This window comes from Anser anser (genome assembly GCF_964211835.1).
Source record: "Anser anser genome assembly, chromosome: 21".
Classification (NCBI taxonomy): Eukaryota; Metazoa; Chordata; class Aves; order Anseriformes; family Anatidae; genus Anser; species Anser anser.
Window position 1 is genome coordinate 4601335 of NC_139742.1, and position 20635 is coordinate 4621969.

A 20635-nucleotide genomic window follows, 5' to 3' on the forward strand; every position below is an offset into this window, starting at 1 on the left:
CAGGAAGCGATGGGAAAGGAGATCCTGCTCTGCATCACGGCCAGCCTGGGGATGGCAGGTGGGGGTGACCTGCTGCTGCAAGAGGTTCACCAACAGCACATGGTCTGACCAGCAGAAACAACGAAACTGAAGATGCAAAATTGGCCAGGCACTCACATTACCCTCAGCTCCAGGGGAAAGGCGAGAGAAAGCCACCCAGTGCCCGTCCCCCTGCCCGGGAGGCGCAGCAGGAGCACGCCCGGCAGCAGCCAGCACGCAGCCGAGCTCCCCGGCTCTGCCCCTGCACCCAGCAGCGGCTCCGCTTCCAAAACCGCAAATCCCCCGTGCGCAGCCCCAGAGCCCGCCACGCAGGGCAGCACCAGCACCTCCACCAGCAACCAACACCTCCTTACCCCCGCCCTGTTATCCCCCCCTCCACCCACTCTCCCCTTTCCCTTCTCTCCCCATTATGCAGCTATTTATTTATTCCACTAAACCGCCTCTCCTGTGGGGGAGATCCTGCGGCAGGCTGTGGATCTTTCTACCTCTGGAGTGCCTGTTGGGAATGTGCTGAAACAGAGAGCGGAGTGGAAACAAATTCGGAAAGTTGCGGTTCCCACAGCAACGCCTCGTGCCTATGGAGCAGGCAGGGCTCAGGTATACAAAGCTGGATTTATGCCTTCATTACGGAGTCAGGGCTGCAAGAGGAATTCCATGCAAAAGCTCTTATTTTTCACAACTTTGCAAATATACAGATGATTCCCTTTGGGACTGAAATTTCTGATGCTTAACCTATGCTCAGAGGTGATTTCCTGCAAGAGGTTTCAAGAAAAGTCAAAAAAAAAAAAAAAAAAAGTGTATGAGTGAGAAGGTGGAGATGAAAAGCGGACTCATCCCTGGCTGGAGAAAGGGAAGAGAGCGGAGGCCTGGACCTTGCTTGCCTGTTGCTCTGCCCAGCAGCAGCTCCACCGCTGCCTGCAGCCGGTGCCAGGGCCAGGCCACATCGGTTTCATGCCACCCTTGCTCGACGGGAAGGTCCTGGAGATGTCCAACAACTGATGTGGCTAACGAGGCATCAGCCCGTTTGCGAAGGGCTGGAGCTGCTTAGTGCCTGCCAGGAGGATCCGTGTCTTGCTCCGTGTCGCCGCTGCTCGAGGTGCCTTCCCCCATTAGATCAGCATCGCTGACAGCCGCCGGGGCTGACCCTGTCGGCTTCCATCAGCTCAGCAAGTTCCAGCTTTGTAACGAGTTGGGTGGGAAGGTGCCACGCAGACGGACAGACGGACATCCTGGGGCAGCTCAGGGAGCCCCCGCGGAGCGAGCCGGGATGGGTTTCTGTGTCCGAGCAGCTCCGAGCAGGGCCGGGCTCCTCTCTGCACCACGAGCTGGGCGCTGAGCCGAGCCAAGGCTGCGGGTCCCCTCCCGCGGCTCGCTTTGGGTGCTGTTTGCAATCATTTGCAGAGCGTTGCTCAAGCAGCTCCGTGCCTGCCAGTTTCATTAGGCTTATTTGTAATGAGGCAACAAATAACAAAACTCCCACTGACTTCAGAGGAGCCAGGGCTGCACGCTGGGACTTCCCAAGGAACCGGCGCGAGGCTGGTGCCCGAACATGTGGCCGACCCCTGTGGGATTTGGGCACAGCTGCCAAAAACAGCCACCCGAAGCCCGTGGCCTCTCCACACACCCCCCGGCAGCCCCTTGACCAGCGGCTCTGCCAGGCAGCCCCACACTCCTACAGCCCGCGGGGAAGCACAAGCACTGCCTTTCAAACAGCATTCGCCTTCCCGACGTAGACGCAGACCCAGCTCTCGGCCCAGCACAGGCATCCGTTCTCTTAACAATTGGGGATCTTAAGCGTTTTTTTCTCCTAAGCGTCATCATTAACCTTTAAGATGGAGATAAGGCGTCGGAGTTTGGAAAGGAATCAGAGGAGACGCTGGAAGCGAGCCAGGAGCAGCGCTGAGGCTGGGCAACACATCATATCTCCTCGGCTCTTCCTTTGCCCTAGGGTGACTCGGACTGCTCTCGACTACCACTGCGGTATTACAAACCCTAATGAGGTTTGGAAAATAAGAAACCCACTGCGGCGTGGGAGAAACTAATAGAAATTGTTTTGTCTTCTCTCTATTAGTCATTAGAAGCAGAGGAAAAACAGCCACAGGCGGTGGCAGGGCTGTAATATCACCGCACATTTCATATGCTGGCACCCTGACAAAGGCATTTCAACGCCGCTATCGCACCCGCATCCCCTCCGTGCGGCGCCTGCTGTGTGCCGGCGCAGGTTCCAGCTGTGCCAGCCTCCACGTGTGGGACTGGACCGTGCCAGGGTGGTCCCATGGGTGCCCCATCCCTGTGGGGTGCCCCATCAGAGCCTGGGGGGCTCCAGCGATGCTGGGGGAAGGTGAGGGCAGCCCCCGGGCAGGGCAGGGTGCAGGATGCGGCCGTAAGCGACACCTCCCCTGCTCCGCCAGGCAGCCGAGACCATATGGTTAATTAGCTGAAATTTGCTATCGCATCTGCAAAGGGAGGTTTCTGCGTGTGAAGTTAATTATGGAAGCCGTGAAACGACGTGTGTGTCGCGTTGGGGCGGGGTGAGGGCACCTGCAGCCCCTCGACCTCCCAGGGGAGAACGAAGCCCCGCGCTGGGCTCCAGGAGCATCTTTCGCTTTGCTTCCCTCCTCCCAGCTCCCTGCCCGGCTGTGTGCCATTGCACCCGGGCTGCGGGGCCGCCTAATGACAAGTGACAGTGCCATCACACCTTCCAGATGTTCGCCTGCTGCCCTCTGGTAAAGCTGCAGCTGGCGAGCGGCGCGGTCCCCGAAAGCTGGGGCAGCGGCACGGAGGCTCTGCTTTCTGCTGCTCTGCATGCGCCTGGCGCTCCGTCAGCCACACGGCTCCTTCAGCCTGCGCTGGGGGAAATGAGCTGGCACAAACGCCCGGAGCCTCCATCACGAGGAAATTGTTATCGAGCCCAACAGCCCGTGGGAGACTCCGCGCGCATGCATGAGCACCGCCGGAGGCCAGGGAGGAGGGCGGGCGGTGCTGGGTCCCTGCTGCCCACCTGCCTTCGGGTTTACACAGCCAAGAGAAACACAAGGAATGTCAAATCCTCGGTCTGTGGGGAGATTCCTCAGGATGGGGAAGAGACAAGACATGATTTCCTGCTGCACCAAGGGCTGTGCCCAAGACCCGCTGCTAGCAGCGGTACGGCTCGGCAGCTGGCGGGGCCGTGCAGCGCTCAGGTACCCCCGTGCTGCTGCCTGCTCCCGACTGCATCGCCTGGAGCAAGGACTCGCATGGCTAAGGCAGTGTCAAGCTGATTTAGTCCTTGGAGGGCGAAGCTTCGGTGACAAGCACTGGCACTAGCGAGGAAGAGCAGTGATGAGCTGGCACCAGCCCGGTCCCCAAGGTGCCGCAGAGCAGTGTCCATGGTGCAAGCAGGAGCCTGCTCTGGGACGAGTTTTGCAGAGCACAAAACCACGGCTCGTGCTGCTGGTGGCCGCCAAGGAGGTACTTGCAGTATGCTGGGAGCCCCGGCTATCACACCTCAAAGCTGGATGGTCGTAGGTCACTGCCTCAAAGCCTCCCAGCCCAGTCCCTTCCCTCTTTCCAGCTGGACACAGCCCTTACTTTCACTGATCCCAGGTGAGTGCAGAGCCCTCGCTGCTCCCTGACCCTTGTGTGGCTGCCCCGTGCCCAGGAGGGGCTGTACCCTGTGCTGGAGCAGGGGAAAGGGAGAAGCAATTCCCCTCCGCAAGCCTGTGCACCGCTCTACGGCCATAAAGCTGGCGAGGACCCCCTGGGACGCACGGTACTTTATAAATCTGAGCTGTTATTATTATAAAACCAATTTCCACCACATCTCTTAATAACACAGATTAACTGTGCAATAACACCGGCTATAATTAGCACCGTAAAAGTCAGGGATGGGGAAGCCGAACGGGTCAGCGAGTCCGTCCCGAGGACTGCTCCCCGCGGCCCCGTGCGCGGGACCTCCCGGGTGCTCCAGCGCTCGGCAAGGCGAAGCCGGGCTTGGTGGTGCCAGCGCTGGGGAGGCAGTGGTGACAGGGAGGGGACAGAGCTCATCACCGTGCTGCTGCCAGGCCCTGGAGGGCAGCAGTGCCCCATGTTTCTTTCCCTGCTGTATGGGCTTGTTCCCCTTCTTTCCAGTGTTGGATCTTTCCCTCCCTCGGGGCTCGTGAGCAGGCTGTGGCCACGAACTTTTCGCGCAGCGTGGGCTCTGAACACCTCACTCAACCCCTCACATCGGCCCAGCAGCTGCATGGGGGGACAGTGCTGTCCCCAAAGGTGCCAGACCAGCCCCTCCAAGGGCCCAGCATCCCCGGATCCCCACGGGAAGTCCCCGGCCCCAGGTGCTGGCGGCCACGACCCTCCCACCTGCTCTCCCTTCCGAGTCTGGGTCACCCTGCCCACGCTCACCCTCACCATCGCCCACCCCACCAACACGTACAACCCCAGCCCTACACCTGCTGCCTTCCTCCTCCTCCTGCTCCCGGAGCTGTCGGAGGCCCCGGTGCTGCTCCCAGGGGCACGGCAGGGGGGGGGCTCCCCGCGTGGGTGCCGCGCAGCTCTGCCCAATTACTGCTGCTGGGTGCCAGGCTCTGTTTGTGCCGCGTGATTAGCTGTGGAAATGCAAATCCGAACTTCCTGCGCCGCGGCAGCTAACAAGATAATGAATATTTTCATCAGCTGCAGAGAATACAAACAGCTGCGCAGACACGAATGCGCTGCCAGGGCCGGGGCGAGCGCGGAGCAGGGGCGCGGGGTGGGAGCAGCGGCTCTGCTGCCGGCCCAGGCACGGGCTCAAGCGAGCCAAGCTGGACCCTGTGCTGGGCTGACCTGCTGCTGGCACAGGCTGGAAGGAAACGGAGCAGCTCGGGGGCACATCCGGAGCAGGGACGTGACAGCAGGAGGAGGCTGTGACGGCCGTGCCCACGCTCACCGCGATGAGCTGTCCTGTTCCTCCAGTCCTATCTGCACCGGGTACAGAACAAACCTGAAAACCTCCTGTACTGAAAATACATCTACCACCACCATCTCTATCGGTATTTTTTAAACCACCTTTTCTGCCCAGACCCCCGCGTTGTCTTTAGGATACCGTTCTGCTTTTGTTTTGCTACAAGAATGGAGAAATGCTAACAATACAGTGCAAAGGCACGCGGCTGCAGGCTGCTGGAAATAGCAGCTCAAAGCAGCACAATCTGTTCTCCTTCTCTGTGGGATGCTAACTTTGAAATGGAGCAGGGCTGCTGCACGCAGGATGCAATAGTAAGCTAACTGACGGGGTGCTGTGCTAATTGCATTAGTCATTTATATCCTGGACTTGACAAACTCTCAATGCTTAGCCTGGCCAGCGCGGGTGCACTCAGAACACGTGGCGTGTGCCTACGTGCAACCATTACAGGCTCTGAAAAGGGATGGATAGACACGAGGAAGCAGCCAGGATGTCCCCGAGAGGCTGAGAGCAGGAAAACACGGGAGGGAGGAAAAACGATTCAGTGACAACCCGACAGGGGTGGCAATGCCACCGTGTGTGACAAGCAGGGATGCTCCTGCACCAGGCACTGCAGCTCTGCAGGCAGCTGGGAGCGGGCAGTGGGGGAGAGACCAGAGCCCTGCGTCCCACCACAGCCCCGCAAAGCTGCTAAAACCCTAAAGCCCCCTTACCCGCTCCGGCGGGCACAGCGTGGTTCCGCTCCTTAGGACCGGGGCCCGAGGCATTAGCCTGGCTTGAAAAGCCATCATTGCTTCCAACCAGCATGGCTGAGGCTTCAGAGTTGTGAACAGGTAATAGAATTGCAGCAACAAATAATAAAAAGAGGAATGAAATGGAAGGCAGCCACTGGAAAAGAGATCTATCCGTTATCCCGGCCTGAAGGGTAATAGGTAAACAAGGCGTTTGGGTACTGGCTGGCGCAGAGCTCGCTGGCACAGGAATAATAAACAGCACAATTATAACTCCTGCACTCGGAGGGGGAAAAAAATCAATAACATTAATTTAACTAGTTAGAGACTTACCGTTAGTGATGCTGCAGGGGCAGCGGGACGGCCTGGCCGGGGCTGGCACCAGCAAAGCCCTTGCCTGGCTGTGCCACGGTGCCCACCCAGCACCCACCCTGGTCCCACAGCACCCACGGATGGGGCACGGGGGGGCACTGGGTGCTGGGCGGGCAGTGGGGCGCAAGGGGGGGGACCCATAGCCCAGCTCTGAGCTGTCAGCACGCCCTGCCGTCACGGTGCTGGTTTATTAAGGGCTGAGAAGCGGCGAGGGGAAGGAGTGACAGATTTAAAATTAACTTGCCAAACTCCCCATCAATATTATGACAATTCCCCAGTTCGGTTCAGCGACCCGGCGCGCCGCCTGACAGCGTCGGCAGCGCTCGGCAGCACCGCCGGCTGCCTGCCTGCAGCGCTCGGGTGCAGGCGCCCCTTACCCCGCAGCACCCGGCTCAGCGCCCCCCGCGAGCCCCTTGGGTCCCTTCCAGCTCGGGATGTCCTGCGGTAGGACACAGGTCCATGCTTTCTCGTCCCCAAAGCGGGGAAGCAGCAGCCCCGTGCTCCAGGCAGGGCTCTGGGAGGCTACAAGGACTGACTGGCAGAGGGATGGAGCTGCAGGAGGGTGCTCAGCACGGCACAGCAGCCCTGCATCCTCCAGAGCCATCCTCCCTGGCTATGGAGATGTGAAAACACTTGGAGCTCAGCTTTTTTTTTGTCTTGCACCGAGCACCAAGAAGCAACGGAGCACGGACACAAACCCTCTCCCCACTCAGCCACCAGCCACGCACCCTGCTCCTCCCTGCAGCCGTTTCGGCCACTTATTTCCCCAGCACCCAGAAAGTCCCTGGCTTCACTGCATCCCTGCTTGGGGTGGGGGCTTGGGCTCCCCCGTTTTGCTGGGAGAGCTGCAGCGAGAGGCCCCAGGAGGGCTCTGCCGCGCGAGTCGCGTGGGCTCCGTCATCCCATGCGCCGTGCGGTAATAAGCTAGCGAGAAAAGCTGGCTCCACGGGTAGTAATTTGGGTTTTCTACATATTATCGGCATAAAAGCAACAGGCTGAAACCGCAAACAGCACTTAAACAAAAAATCTCTATTCCCTCGTGGCAAAGAGACGGCACAAAACAGATAAGGAACTAACAAACAACCCATTTGGAAAATAATCCCCCGGTGATTTGGGCACCGTGGAGCTTGGGCTCTGCCCCACCGCGAGGCAGTGGGGGAAAATAGCTCTAATCTAGTCTTTAGCAAGCTGGATCCAGTGCTGAGCCTCCCGGCTAAACCCAGAGGTGTGACTGGAATAGATCAGCTCCGATCCCATTTAGTTATTAATATTTCAGGGCACTTTGCCAAAGAGAATAAAAAAAAAAAAGAAGAAGAGGCACCCAGAAAAAGCGGGCGGCTCTGCATGAGCGCGGAGCCGGACGGGAGAGCTCCAGGGGAAGGGGCGAGGGGCGGTAATGGGGCACGGCTCCTGCTCCATCGCCGCACCGAAGGTGCTGCTGGCAGCCCCCCCGTGCAGTCAGCATCCACGACCTGAAATAAAGCCCTGAGCAGGGGAGGGAGGTGCTGGAGGCGTCAGAGCCAAGGCACCGAGGCAAGGCTGGGCAGGCGGATCCATGCAGCAGCTCCCCCCCCTTCCCCACCGCCCCGCACGGCTGTCCCCAGGCGGGGGCAGGAGCTCCCGTCCCCACCCCAGGGCAGCCTGGTTGTCCCAGGAGAAGGCACCGAGGGGGAATAGCTTTGTTCTACGTGCTTGCACGAAAACAGCAACAGCAGCAGCAGCATGGAGAACTCCTCCGAGAAGAAACCTTGGCACTGGCTTCTCCAGCAGGTCGGTTGAGCAACGCAACCGCCATGGGGCTCATTAACAGCTACCGAGCCACCTCAGCACCCAGAGAGCTGTAGGCAGAGCTGCGTGGCACCAGCACAAAGGGACAGGCGGGCAGGGACGGACTGCAGGTCACAGCACGGCGTGTCACACCACGGTGCGTCGCTACGGGGCACCTACAGCACGCGGCAGCAGGAACAGACAAATCTGAGCGGCTCCCCCACTTCACAGCCTCGCCAAGCACCGTACCCGCTGTGTCCTGAAGGTGCCAAACCCATCCTTCGGAGCCAGCTGGGCAAAATAAAGCCACCGGTGCTCCACCAGCCCCATCCCCACGCTGCGGCCGTCAGGGGTCATCGGCACCGCAGGCTGTTGGGTGAGAAAGGGCCCACCCAGCCCCGACGGGATGGAAATGCTGCTGTAACTGCTAGGCGTTGCCCAGGACAGCGTGTGAGAGACACCGCTGTTAGCAGCACAAAGGCTTCTTCCCAGCCCCATGCTGGCATGCCTGGCGGATCGAGAATATCCTATTTATTAAAGACACTGAAGATGCGGCAACATGGGAAGCAGACACCATTCAAGGGACTGTCACATCTGCATAGCTAAAGGATCCCAGTGGTTATAAATCCCTCTAAAATACTCAGCCCCTTGTTCTGATAGCAGGTTCTTGCTCCTACTTTGCAGAAACAGGCTTTTAATCCCTGGTATTAGGCAGCTTCCTGCTATGTTTCAAATGCACCAAATTAAGGGCTTCTCTAACAGCTGGTGTCTTAATGCTCAGAGAGGTTCTTGAATATCTATGAAAATCAGAGGCAAATTACATCTTTTAGTTAATAATTTCTTCTCCATTAACCTCCTTCTCTTCCCTTGTTAGCAGATGATGTAATGGTGCTCCTGCCGCCGAACCCTCCGGCACACGGGGCTGTGGGGAGCACGCGGGGAGCCCTTCTCGACGCCACCCGGCGCTGCTGGAGCCAGCCCCCTCCAGCCTGCTCTTCTGGGGTCATTTTGCAGGTTGCTCGTGGTTCAGAGCTGTTTTCTCCTGCCTCCACATCTGTTACAGCCGGCAGCAGCCCCCAGATGATGCCAGGCAACGAAACCCCGTTCGCCACGCTGAGGACCCGGCTCCCACCACACAGCCCCTCGCTGGCAGAGCCCCCATCACCATCATGCCACATGGTGGGAGTCTGGGGAGCCCTCGGACACGCTCAGCCTCCCAGCTCATGGAAAATGTCAGCTCTGCAGCCCTGGCTCCGCTCGGAAGGACCACAGATGCTTGCAGCATGGGAGGGAGAGAAGGCAGAGAGGAGCCTACTGGAAAAAATTGCCTTTGCATGCTGTCAATTCTCACTTCCAGCAAAGGCTGTGGATCTGTTGGCTCCGAGCACTCTGCTGGCTGCTGCTTTCTGCGTGCCTTTGTGCTGGTGGAGCCCGTAATTCATCTGCCATCCCCAGAGCAAAAGGACAGAGTTCAGTGCGAATTCATAGCTAGGAAGACTTTCACACTCTGCTGGGGGAAAAAGAGCCCAGAAAACCAGCGTGGCCAGAGGTGATGGGCGCCCGCAACTCAGCTAAAAGCACAGCAGTGAGGTCTCAGTGCCTGAAAAGGGAAAGAAAAAACCTCTGTGCATTGCAGGTGCTGTGCAAGAAAGAGTTGTGCCTGGGCGGAATTTGGGGTAAGGGTCCTCGCTGGGGCCTCTCCTGACACCCATCAGCACAGGTGCTATGAAATTCATAGGCCCGCCTTGGTTTGCACCTGAACAAAATGTGGCTGCATTCAGCAGAGCTGAAGAAAAATAGATAAATCAGATAATTCTCCAGCCCTGCATTCAGCGATTAAGCAAGCTCTGCTCTGTGAGCACCAAGAGGCAAAGCCGTGGGCAGATTAGAGCTGCTCTCCCCCCTCTGCTCTCCCGACGCACCCAGGACGCAGCCTGCGAACGCCCCGCGATGTGCTGCTGCCTGGGCTTGTGTCAGATTTAGCCACCTCACTCTGCTGATGCTATTTCTTATTATCCACAGCCACAGCTTTTCCCGGCGCTATGACTCGGGCACGGAATAAAATTTGCTCGCACAGGTTGAAAACATGCGAAGGGAAATACTTTTCCATGCTACAGGCGATCAAACGGCGGAACTCATGGCAAGATGTGGAGATGGAAGACAGCAGCGTTCAGGAAGAGACGGGACAACGAGGCAGGGAAAAGCCCATCAAAGACAATTAGACACTCGGCCAAAGAGACAGACACGAGCCCCGCAGGAGAGCCCTACGCTGCTGCCTGCAGGAAGGATGAACGAGTAGGAAAACCACACGGGCTTGGTGTCCCCCTGCTCTCCTCCCCACGCGTCTGGCAGGGAATGTGTCAGCGCTGCTGTCTCGGCACTGCTGGAGCCGGTCCCGTCTGCCCGCCCCAATGTGCCCGAAACTAGGAGCGGAGCGGGGCCATACCTGAACGTCATCTGGAACACCTGGCCCTGGTTGACGTGCTGGCTCCTGTTGTTGTAGCCGTGCAGCATCTCCCCAAAGAGCGTGTCGTTGAATTTGGCGTCTGACTTCAGGCACTTGGGGCCCTCGCAGATGTCGGACAGCATGAGGCAGGACTTGCCGTCGGGGGCCAGCTTGTACTCCTCCACGCACCTGTGGGCACCACGAGCCATGTCAGAGGGACCTTAACCTTAACCCTAACCCTAACCCTAACAACCCTAACCCTGTGGGATGAGCAGGGGGACAGGGCGCTGAGCCCAGCCAGGGACAGCATGGTGCCGCTTGGTGCTGTGCTCTGCAGGGGCCCAGGCTTTCCGAGGACACTAAAACACAACCAGCTCCAGCAGTCCCGTGCTGAGCCAACGCTGGGGAGAGCTGCAGCGGGCGAGTGCTGGGCTGGGCATTAATCCTGGCTGCTCCTGGACAGCCAGCACAGCGCTCCAGCCCCGCAGACAGCCGCAGGGACCATTGACAGCCACAGTGGCTTCCCCAGAAGCAGGAGGGCAACCCCGTAATGCCTGAGCCTCGTGCCTGGGAATCGCCCCCATGCCGCAGAGCAGAGCTGAGCCCACCACACTTCATCTGCTCCGTCCTTACAGGCAGCCCCAGCCCCGATGCTGCTGTGGTGCAGGCTCTGATGTTCCTCGGGCAAGAGCAAAGCGAAATCCAGAGCTGCTTCCCCATTTCTGTCACATCAGTGCCCTCCTGCAAGGATGCAGCTCCAGCACGGCTGCTCCTTTGTTCCTCGGTCCTGCTTTCAAGCACTTTGTGGGTAAGGCAGACACTTGTTTTCCACATACAGAGAGGGAAACTGAGGCAGGCAGTAGGGATGTGATTCAGCTACAGACACCAAAGTGTCTGTAGTGGCAGCATCTGCGTGTGCTCATGCTGCTCCCCTTCTTCTCCTCCCCTTCTTCTGCCTTTCCCTTGGCACTGCAGCTCCCAGTCAATGAGGAACTTCCACGTCCCCTGCCTGCCCCTTCCTCTGCGGTGGCAGTGCTCTGACAACCTCAATCCCACGGCTGCCTGGGCTTGTGCCCCTCTCCCATCCCTCCACCACTATTTTCCACTGCAAGTGGAACTCCCGCCTGTCTGTTGTGCTTCTGCCTGTTCCCCTCGTGCAGCTCTGCCTCGTGAAGGGATTATACAAAAAGCAAGGGAAAAACTCTCTGTCCTCTCAGTCAGACAACTGGAATCCCAACCCTGCTGCTGATGCCTGGTGTGGGCTCAGATGGAGACCACACAACGTCCCCAGGCTTCCCGACCCTCTCCGCAGAGATTGCTGTGCCCATATGGATTTCCAACCCCCTCGCAGGCACGGTGGAGGCAGCGTGCTCTCTCTCGGTGACTCAGCCTCTCTGTGCTGCTAAACAATAATACAGAGGAAGAAAAAAATACAGGAGAAAAGAAAGCGAGCAGCTTTCTGACATGGGCAGCTCCTCCCTGGGGACTGCTGCGGGAGCTCTGTGCTGCACCTGCAGCGCTGGGACCTGGCGGGCGCCCCTCGGAGCTGCACGCCCGCCCGCTCCCCTCCGTGCTTCTGCACCACCTCGGGGGCAGTTCCTCCCCAGAAGGGCTCCTGCTGCCCTCCTTCCCCCTAATCCTTCCCCCGAGGGAGGTTCCTGCGAAGTGCTGGCGCGAGGCAGCACGAGGCCGGTGCAGGCGGCGGATGGCGGCTTCCGCAGCCAACAATCACCGCACGCCTCCCAGGGCATGCCGCAGCCGGGGAGATTTTCCTGAGAGCAAATGCTAAACCGTGTAGGATTATAGGATCCCGGCCAAAATCAGGGATGAAGCTCTATTTTAAGAGAGTCACAAGGGGTGGGGGGAAGTAGTTTTTAAAGAAAACAAGTCCTCCACCTTCCCCCTCCAACACACCACGTACAATTTCGGGGTACATTCGTGGTGAGTCACAGATCGAACCGTACCATCATGGTCCCGGTGGGGGAGATGAGGAGGGTGCATCTGCTCACCCAGCTTCTTGCACTTGTGTTTGCTTTTTTCTGTAGGCAAACCAAGTGCCTGCTGCAAGCCAGCCCCACAAAGAGCCCCTCTGCCAGGCACCCAGCTCGCCTGCGAGACGCGATGGCGTGGGGACGGGAGGCACGGGATGATGGTGGGTGATGGTGGGGAAGGGAACGGGGTTATTTAGCTGGGAACGGGAGAAACGGGAGCGGGGCAGGGGACTCACCCGCAGAACATGAAGATGGTGCTGGACGAGGGGTCGTGGGGCAGAGGGAGGGTCTGCTGCAGACAGAGCTGCTCGCAGCCGCCGTTGAAGCCATCCGAGCAGTCGATGCCTTTGGAGTAGTCGTAGCAGCCGGTGCCGTCCTTCATGGGGCGGAGGTCCTCGGGGCACTGCAACAGGAGGGCACACGGCGAGGTCACCATGGGTCCCCACGGGCCCCGGGGCCACAGCCGGGTGGTTGCCCACAACCCACCCAAGAGCCAGAGGGGTCGAGGAGGGGGAAGAACCGCATCCCCATCCTCACTCCGGAGAAGGACGGAGCCCCTGTGGCAGCGAAGTTACACAGCCGGACTTGCCTTTGTCTGGCTCAGGACGAAGCCTGGAGCCAGCCTGGGGTAAGCCCGGTGACCTGCTCTGCAGCGTGCCGGAGAAACCCCCTGCTTTCACTGTCTGCTCCTCTGGGACACAGAGGAGCCCTGTGCAACCCAAAAAAACACCTCAGTGCTTGGGAACGGCAGTGGCTGATACCCACCAGCCAGCGAATGCGGCCTCAGCATCATCCCCAAAATTACCTCGCTGCCTCCCATGGGATAACGCAGCTGTGGCGAGGACTGGTCTGGGGTGGGGGAAGGACCGGGAAGGCCAGGAGCACAGCCCCGGGTACTTGGAACGTTTTCCGTCAGTTGAAAGAAGTGTGCTGATTCACAGAAACAAGGATCTGCTTCTGGGTTTTTATTTTAGTTTCCCAGCTGGCTTTCCTTGTCCCAAAAGATAAAAGCCAGCAGGCAGCAAACGCCATCAATAAATTGTCACCCGGACTAAAGCCCTCTTCTGTTCCCCTCCCGTTATTTATCCCTTTTCGGCAAACATGCACGCACACAAACAACAACAAAAAGGCCAGTCCTTGAAAAAATAAATAAATCTTGCTGAGGAACAGCTCGCAATTAAAAATGCATTATGGAATTTCTTGAAGATGAGTTAGACCGGAGCTTGTTCAGGTAGCGATGAAGGCAGGTTATAAATGGCCTCTGCCAAGCTGCAGAAAGGTTATAAAACCACTATACTTCGTGCTTAAAAAAGAAAATCAATTTTCCGTGCAAGCAGAACGCCGTACATAGTAATAAAAGTTCAGGAGCCCCCGGACCCTGCGCCTGCTGTCACAGGCTGGGTGCCGGCAGCAGACAGCTGCTGAGCCTGGCCCACGGCTGCCAAGCAGCAAAATGCCCACAGGGGACATCAGGAAAGTGCCCCGGGGAGGCCTGGTGCAGCCTGGAGAAGCTTCCCTCCACCTCCCAACGCACCGTGTCCTTCCCCGACGTCCCACAGCGCCGAGCCCTCAGCTCCGAGGCTCGCCGGGCCTCGCGGACACCGGCAGCATCCTCGCAGGCACCGGTACGGTGGGAAGCAGGGGCGAGGGGAAGCGGAGAGGCACGAGGCTTTGTAGCCAGGGGGATGCGGCAGCGAAGGGCCTGGCAGCACGGCGCTGCGAGGCGAGAGGACAGGGCCCTGAGAGGCAGCCCTGGAAGCAGCAGCACGGCCTCGGCACGCCGCAGCAGGAGGCACGGGGGCAGGAAGCTGCCTGGCTGCGTAACCAGAATAAATATGAAGGGGGGCACTTGGAACAAGCTGTGCTTTTCACTGCTGAGCTGCCTGGGAAACAGGACGGGGATAAGTGTGTTTGTGACTCCGTGTACATCATACTTATCTACCGCAGTCTCCTCCCAGCCTGCGGGCCCCGTGGGACGTTAAGGGCTGCGCAGATGGGCACAGACACATCTCCCCGAGGACACGCAGCTTTGTGGCCACATCTCCGCTCCCAGGGCCGGCGTGTCCCAGCAGGGCTCTGCCCAAGTCCCTGCTGGACCTCCCGGGACACCCTCCAGGGTGCTGGAGGGAGCCGATGGGAGCTGGAGTCAACAGGAGCTGCAGGAGAATAGCCCGGGGACCAGCCGCAGCTCTCCTGAGCTGCCACTGAGGAGACGCTGAGCTCAGCATCTCCCCCAGCCTGCAGAGGAAGATGATGGCTCCTTCCCTGGGACCGTGTTAGTGGGTCACCGAGGGCCCTCCCTGCTTTACCCAGCTCTGCTCGAGGCGACCCCTCGGGATATCCCTCCAGTTCGGTTTTTAATCACCAGGAAGCATGCTTCATTTCTGTTTGTAATCATGCATCCTAACACGCATTAATTATGGCATGCAAATAGCTCAGCATGAAGTGTGCAAAGGAAAGCACCTCCGCATCCAGCCCCAGCCCGGCCCTCCAGCCAGCTGTTGTGCTGCAGCATAAAGCTCCCCAGCTTTGGGGAGAAGGTGACAAGGACAGCGAGCAAAACAAATGGAAAAAAGGCAGGGGAGGCAAGAGGCAGCCGTGGGGGCTGCAGGTTTTTGCCTGTGCTTCCCTGCAGGATCGGCAACTCTAGCAGAACGCAGGGATGCACAAGTGGATGGAGAGACGAGATGGCATGGTAAAACTTCACTACAGATCTCCCTGTCGTAGCGGAGGATTTGCAATGTGGATGTCCCATGGAAAGGTAAAGCCCATTTGGGTGCCCCTATGTTCTTGCCCACAGGCTGAGAGAGTCAGGAATTACCCAGAAAAAAAGCCACCGTGTGCTAACGTGGCCTCCCCGGCTGTGCTGGAGGGTTGCGTTGGGCTCCCGGGTGGACTCAGAAAACCAGCACTCGCTCTGTGTTTTCTGGGCTTTGGTACAGGACCATATCTGTTATTGCTGACATTGATTTGTCTGGCTTGGGCAGCAGAGAACCAATAATTACTGAGAGCTTTAATCAATCCCACATCAATTCAGCTGCAGTTCTATTTGTGATCTGCCTTGGCAGTGACACAGGATGGGGGGCTGCGCCTGGAAATGATTAGAAAATCAATGAGTAACTCAGCCAATAACTCTGTCTGGGCAATGGTGGGTGACATGTCCTGCCTCGCTCCGTCGGGGAAGCTGGCACGATGTGGCCCCGGCACCCGCACCGAAACAGGATTTGTCCGTTTTGTCAAGAGAGCAGAGGGATCCCACCGCCCACTGGGCTGGTGCTCAAAGGATTTCTGTGCTGGGTCAGCAGGGCTCGTGATGCTGGCACCAAGACACCCAGCCCATCCTTCACTGTGGGATCAGACCAGCAAGGACATGAACCTCACAGCCGGGGCACTGGGTTTGGTGCTTGAGAGATGCAGAGAGGGAAGAGGAGGCGGGGAGAGAGTCCAGCTCGCCACTGCCATGGAAAGCCATGGAGAAGACATCACCGTCCCAATGTAATTCCGCTGTCCTGCAGAACCACTTGGGCAATACAAGAATCACAAAATGGTTTAGGTTGGAAAAGACCTTCATGATCATCGGGTCCAGCCACAAGAACGAACTGGTTTCTCTGTGATGATGGCTCACCCTGAAAATTGCTCTTGGGATCGGAAAGAAAACCAAGCTTCTTGTCTTTTCGTGCGTTATCACGGATAATACAGATTCTGCAGACTCACAGCCACAAAGCCACAGCCCTGCTGCTGTCAGTAGGTTTGTGAGGGCAGAGCCCATGGCAGCTCGGTGCACATTTTGCTGTGCACGGGTGGACTTCGGCTATTCCTCCTTGTCCGTGCAGGGCAGAGCCCCGAGGTCCTGGTTATTGTCACTGCAGTCAGCAAAACGGATTCTGAGCGCACACGGGGAGCAGAGATGCTGAATAAGAACGCGCTATTTTTACCTGGTTTTTGGAGCAACGTGCTTTTTACCCTTTTAAATGAAGTCACCGAGGTGACACGGAGCGGCAGAGGGCGCAGGAGCCCTGCCTGCATGTGCTCGGGTGTCCCCAGGCCATGTAAAACCGAACGGGATCCCCATGCCCCACGCTGTTACCCCAACAGGACATCATCGCGTACCACCGCGTGGCCACCTCCTGCCAGGACCGTGCACCAAGCCCCTGACCACTGCCACCGTCCCCAGCCAAGCCAGGCACGACGGGAGGAAGCCCCTCTCCGAGGGGGAAGAAAGCAAGCATCCACCGCAACCCGTTCGAGATCGTTTCTTGGGAAAACATCTGCCTGCACTGTTCGTGCTAGTGAGCAAAGGCCCTTCCTTTTCTTTCTTGTTCGCAAAGCTCATTAGCAGCGAGACGGGCGGCGGGGTCACTGGAAACAAAACAGGAGCCTCATTACCGACACCGAGCCCCTCGCTGAGAGGAGCCGGCTCTGCTCCGGCACTGCCTGGCAGCGCTCGCAGCTCCCCTCCTCTTCTCTGTTATTAAAAAAAAATAAAAATATTTAATAAAGTGTTCCAGTAGAGAGTAAACCACCCTTTTTGTTATTCATCTCTGTTTTCTCAACTTCAGCAGCCTTTTTGTTGGAGGCAACAGCCGGGACTTCTCCCACACAGGCTCCCTCTCCTGCCTGGCTCGGCACGAGCTGGGGACCCCACAGGAGACCCCACAGTTGTGGCCAGACACGAGGACCTGGCCCCACGATGGCATCCTGGTGCCCTCAGCCACGGGGAGTGCGATTTACAGCCCCCAGTCCCTCTGTGACGTGCTACGGTAATCAGGGCACAATCGGACCAAGTCCTCCTTGGCCAGACGGACAGACAGAGGAAGAGAGCTGCTCCAGTATCTGCTGCGTGTAAAAGGGCCCTAACGAACCCACCTTCATTAGAGACATCCTTGCTCAGCGCTGAGGAACCTCTCCAGTGTGAAACAAAACCATTACTCCGAGGCACCGCCGAGGTACCAGCAAGTGCCAGCATTTTAATGAGCCCCACGCTACGCACTGGCGTGTGTTTTATTTGCTTGTTGGAGCTCAGAAATGATACAGATGCCTTACACTCCTTTGTGCCTGTACACGTATACTTAGAGAGCTTTGGCTCGTTCTGCCTCCGCTCCCTTGGCACCCGAGGCCCCTTGGGGCTCCGCCTGCCCCTGTCCTCTCCCTTCCTCACCTCCCTGGGCAGCGATGTCCTCACTGCCCCCAGAGCCCCACCGCGGGGAGCATCCTTCCCGGAGGGCAACATTACAGCTGTTTGCTGAAATCACAGGCATTATCTTCCTACTCTTTTCTCCCTGTTTCCTTTTCCATTCCAAGACCATCAATCATTACTGTAGCCACAGAAAATCAAACCCATCTGTCCTGCAGGTCCCACAGCACAGGCTGCGACAGCTCAGGCTCCTCGGCGTGTCCCCAGAACACCCTGCCAGCCCATTTCGGGGCACGCTGCCGGCTCCTGCCCATCAGGGTGCTTCCCTTCCCATATGCACGGGCGAGCCTGGCACCTCCAAAACCCTTCTGGGAGACCAGAAATTGAACCACAGCCTTACCTGGTCCCCAGGGCACAAAGCTACATGCCAAAATCAGTGACCCCAGCCAAAGCCAAGGACCCAAGCCGGGTGTGATGTGACCAGGACACACGCAGCATCCCAGTCCGCTGGGCAGCAGAGGGCTGCTGCCAGCTGGTGACCTCTGAAGAATGCCACAGCACGAGAAGAAGGAGAAGAAGGGGTTTTATCTCCTAAATTTCCTCTATCCAGCACAGGCAGAGAGCGCCAGCTCACCTCAGTGCCTCCATCTCAACAGCGCCGAGGGCTTCTGCTTCCAACCACAATATGCATAAGTAGCAATCTTCTGCTTCAAGGAGCCAGCTAAACTTTAAAGGGATTAGAACAGAATCGTTCCCTCCCCACTTCCCTCCCCTGCGCGTTGTGCATCTCTGCATAATTAGCTAGGTGCCTCTTAAGGCAGGGACGGATGAGTTTTTATTTTTCAACGAACAATTGTCTGTCGGAAAATGCAGATTTGATGAAGCTTAAGTGCTTTATGGGATTTCATCAATTACATCTCAAAATTCATTGGGAAATTAGGAAAGCATTTAATTTTGACAAGGTTGAAATGTTTTAGTTTCCACTGCTTAATTTTGTTTTTATTTCAGGCTGTACACTGGGATAATGTAATATATAACATAAAGCTCCAGGTGATAATGGTGGAACAAAACATTTCCCCCTCCTTCGTAGGAAGGAGATGTTTTGAACCGATATATTCTGGAGTTTGTGCATGGGGGATTTCTGCACTGGTTTTTGGTTTGGGCTGAAGCTCCCAGACACCCAGCGTCCCCAAAGCATACCAGTTCTCAGCTTCACCTGCTTCATTTTGCAGAACCTCCCCGCTCCCCTCAGTCCCCAGGAAGCCCCTGGACGACTTGTGCTGGAAGGAGGAGACTGGAGAGGCCCTGGCCCGCTCCCTCCTTTCTAATCCCATTTCTCTGTGGAATGGTTACACTCCTAAATTAAGCCATTTCTCTGCACCGCTTTGCAGCAGCGAAGGAGCAGCCCATCATTCTGATGCGGAAGAGAGCAAAAGAGAAGGATTAGCTCCAGACAGGCTGAGCTAAGGCTTATACGTCTGTGTGGACCATGCCAAATTCTCTTCCTTCTATGTCTAAGAAGGCCAGGAGTGACACAGCACAAGTGTCACAGCACGGGCCACGAGGTAATTAAGAGCCCGTTTCCCTTCTGCACGCCCTGGAGACAAACCCTCTCCTACCTGATGGGTTGACCCCGTGGTCATGAAGAAGAGCAGATGATATTGTGCTTGTGGCCAATTCTTTTTTTTTTTTTTTCTTAAATTAGAAATAAATTTCTGCTACCAGGAGCTCAGTCTGAGAGCAGTAAGACGGTGCTCATCTGCTGGATTTAAGGTGTAAGTCAGCAGTGCTCAGGGCCTGGTCCCTTCCTTCTTGCTGACACCTCTCAGGTGGTGCTCTGGGGCTGACCAAGCCCTGCTCCACGTACCGTGGGACAGGAACCATCAGATCTCCCCCCTGCATCCCCCTGCTGCTGCAAAGTGGCTTGCACAGCAGGGAAACAAGGAGCTTAATTGTGCTGCTGCCCTGATGTGAGACCCCGAGCTGCGTTCCCCACCACTGCCTGGGCAACACGTGTCCTCCTGCTTCTCCTGGAGGTCCACGTGGTGGTGAGACCCATCCCAAGAGGCACAGTTGGACTGGGACACGCTCACCTCACTGGGGCTGCCAACAGGTGTGAGCAAACCCAAGGCAAGTGGCAGGTGGGGAAACCTGAGTTTTAGCCACTTTGCAGGTGTTTCCTTCGTTCCCTCGGGTCCAATTCACAGCTTTGCAACTCAGATTACAAATGACCGCCATGCAGGGGTCGAGCCCTTTCCCTCCTCCAGCATCTCTTCCCTCCTGGCTGAGCAGTTAGCGATGTGCCGGCAAAAGGGGTCAGCACTGTATATTCCTCCGGGGACTATATCCTGACTTGCTTCTCCTGTACAGGGTTTGTTGGGATCCCGGGACGACGGCACAACCCTCACACTGCACTCAGGGGGCAGACCAGAGCCACTGGATTTAGAGATGCTCTCTGGGATTTTGTTTTCCTGGGAAATGCCTGTGGCTTCCTCCGACCCGTCAACAATATGGAAACAGATGCGTTTCCTAGAGCTTGGGGTCTATTTTGTTGTGCTGCGATGGCGGGCTCAGAGGCAAGGCTCCAGGTAGCAATCCCAACCACAGGTATAGCAAGGTGGCAACTCACGCTTCTTAAAATGAAGTGAGGAATAAAAATCCTCCGATAAGTAAAGAAGTGCAGAAAAACATTGTATACTAATGCCATCTACTGGGTACAAGGAAAAATAACAAAAAAAGAACACGAGAAGAGGGAAAAAAAGACCCTGGTGGGAAGCCGGCAGCCGTAGCCCTGAGAATCGCCCTTCCCATACAGAGATCAGCGCTGAGACTGCGGGTCTGAGCCTCGGGTCTCCCAGGTGCCTCCTCACACACAGGGTTTTAACAGAGCGACGTGCTCGTGTCTCCTCCATGAGCCCAAGGAGACCAAGGAGTCAGCCCCAAAGCTATAGCTGCAAGCATCTGCCCCCAGTGTCTTAAATGTGTCCCTTGAAGACCAAACAATTAGGTAATGGCAGGGACTGCACTGCTAAAAGCCCTAAGATAAATGCATCCTCGATCCTCAGAATTACTGGAAGCTGTGTTAAGGGCATGAAGGAGCTGGTAACAGATGATGATTATAAATAAAAGGAAGAAGAAATCTTTGAGATTTGCGCTGTTCCCTGGTTGAGCTGCTAGGCTCCGGCTCTGGTGGGTATTAATTGCTTACAAGCCCACATGTATATTTTATGCTCAGTACCT

General features: G+C 57.2%; 1 protein-coding gene across 9 annotated transcripts in view; it reads right to left on the reverse strand.

The window, feature by feature from the left end:
* The window catches only part of ASTN2 (astrotactin 2), a 340991-nt gene that overhangs the window by 130055 nt on the left and 190301 nt on the right, over positions 1 to 20635 (reverse strand). For all 9 annotated transcript variants that reach the window (XM_083807091.1, XM_083807088.1, XM_083807089.1 and 6 more), the window contains 2 exons: positions 12498 to 12664; positions 10271 to 10459 (listed from right to left, as the gene is read on the reverse strand). In XM_083807091.1, coding sequence (XP_083663217.1) covers positions 10271 to 10459; positions 12498 to 12664 — 356 coding nt within the window. The remainder of the gene's footprint in view (positions 1 to 10270; positions 10460 to 12497; positions 12665 to 20635) is intronic.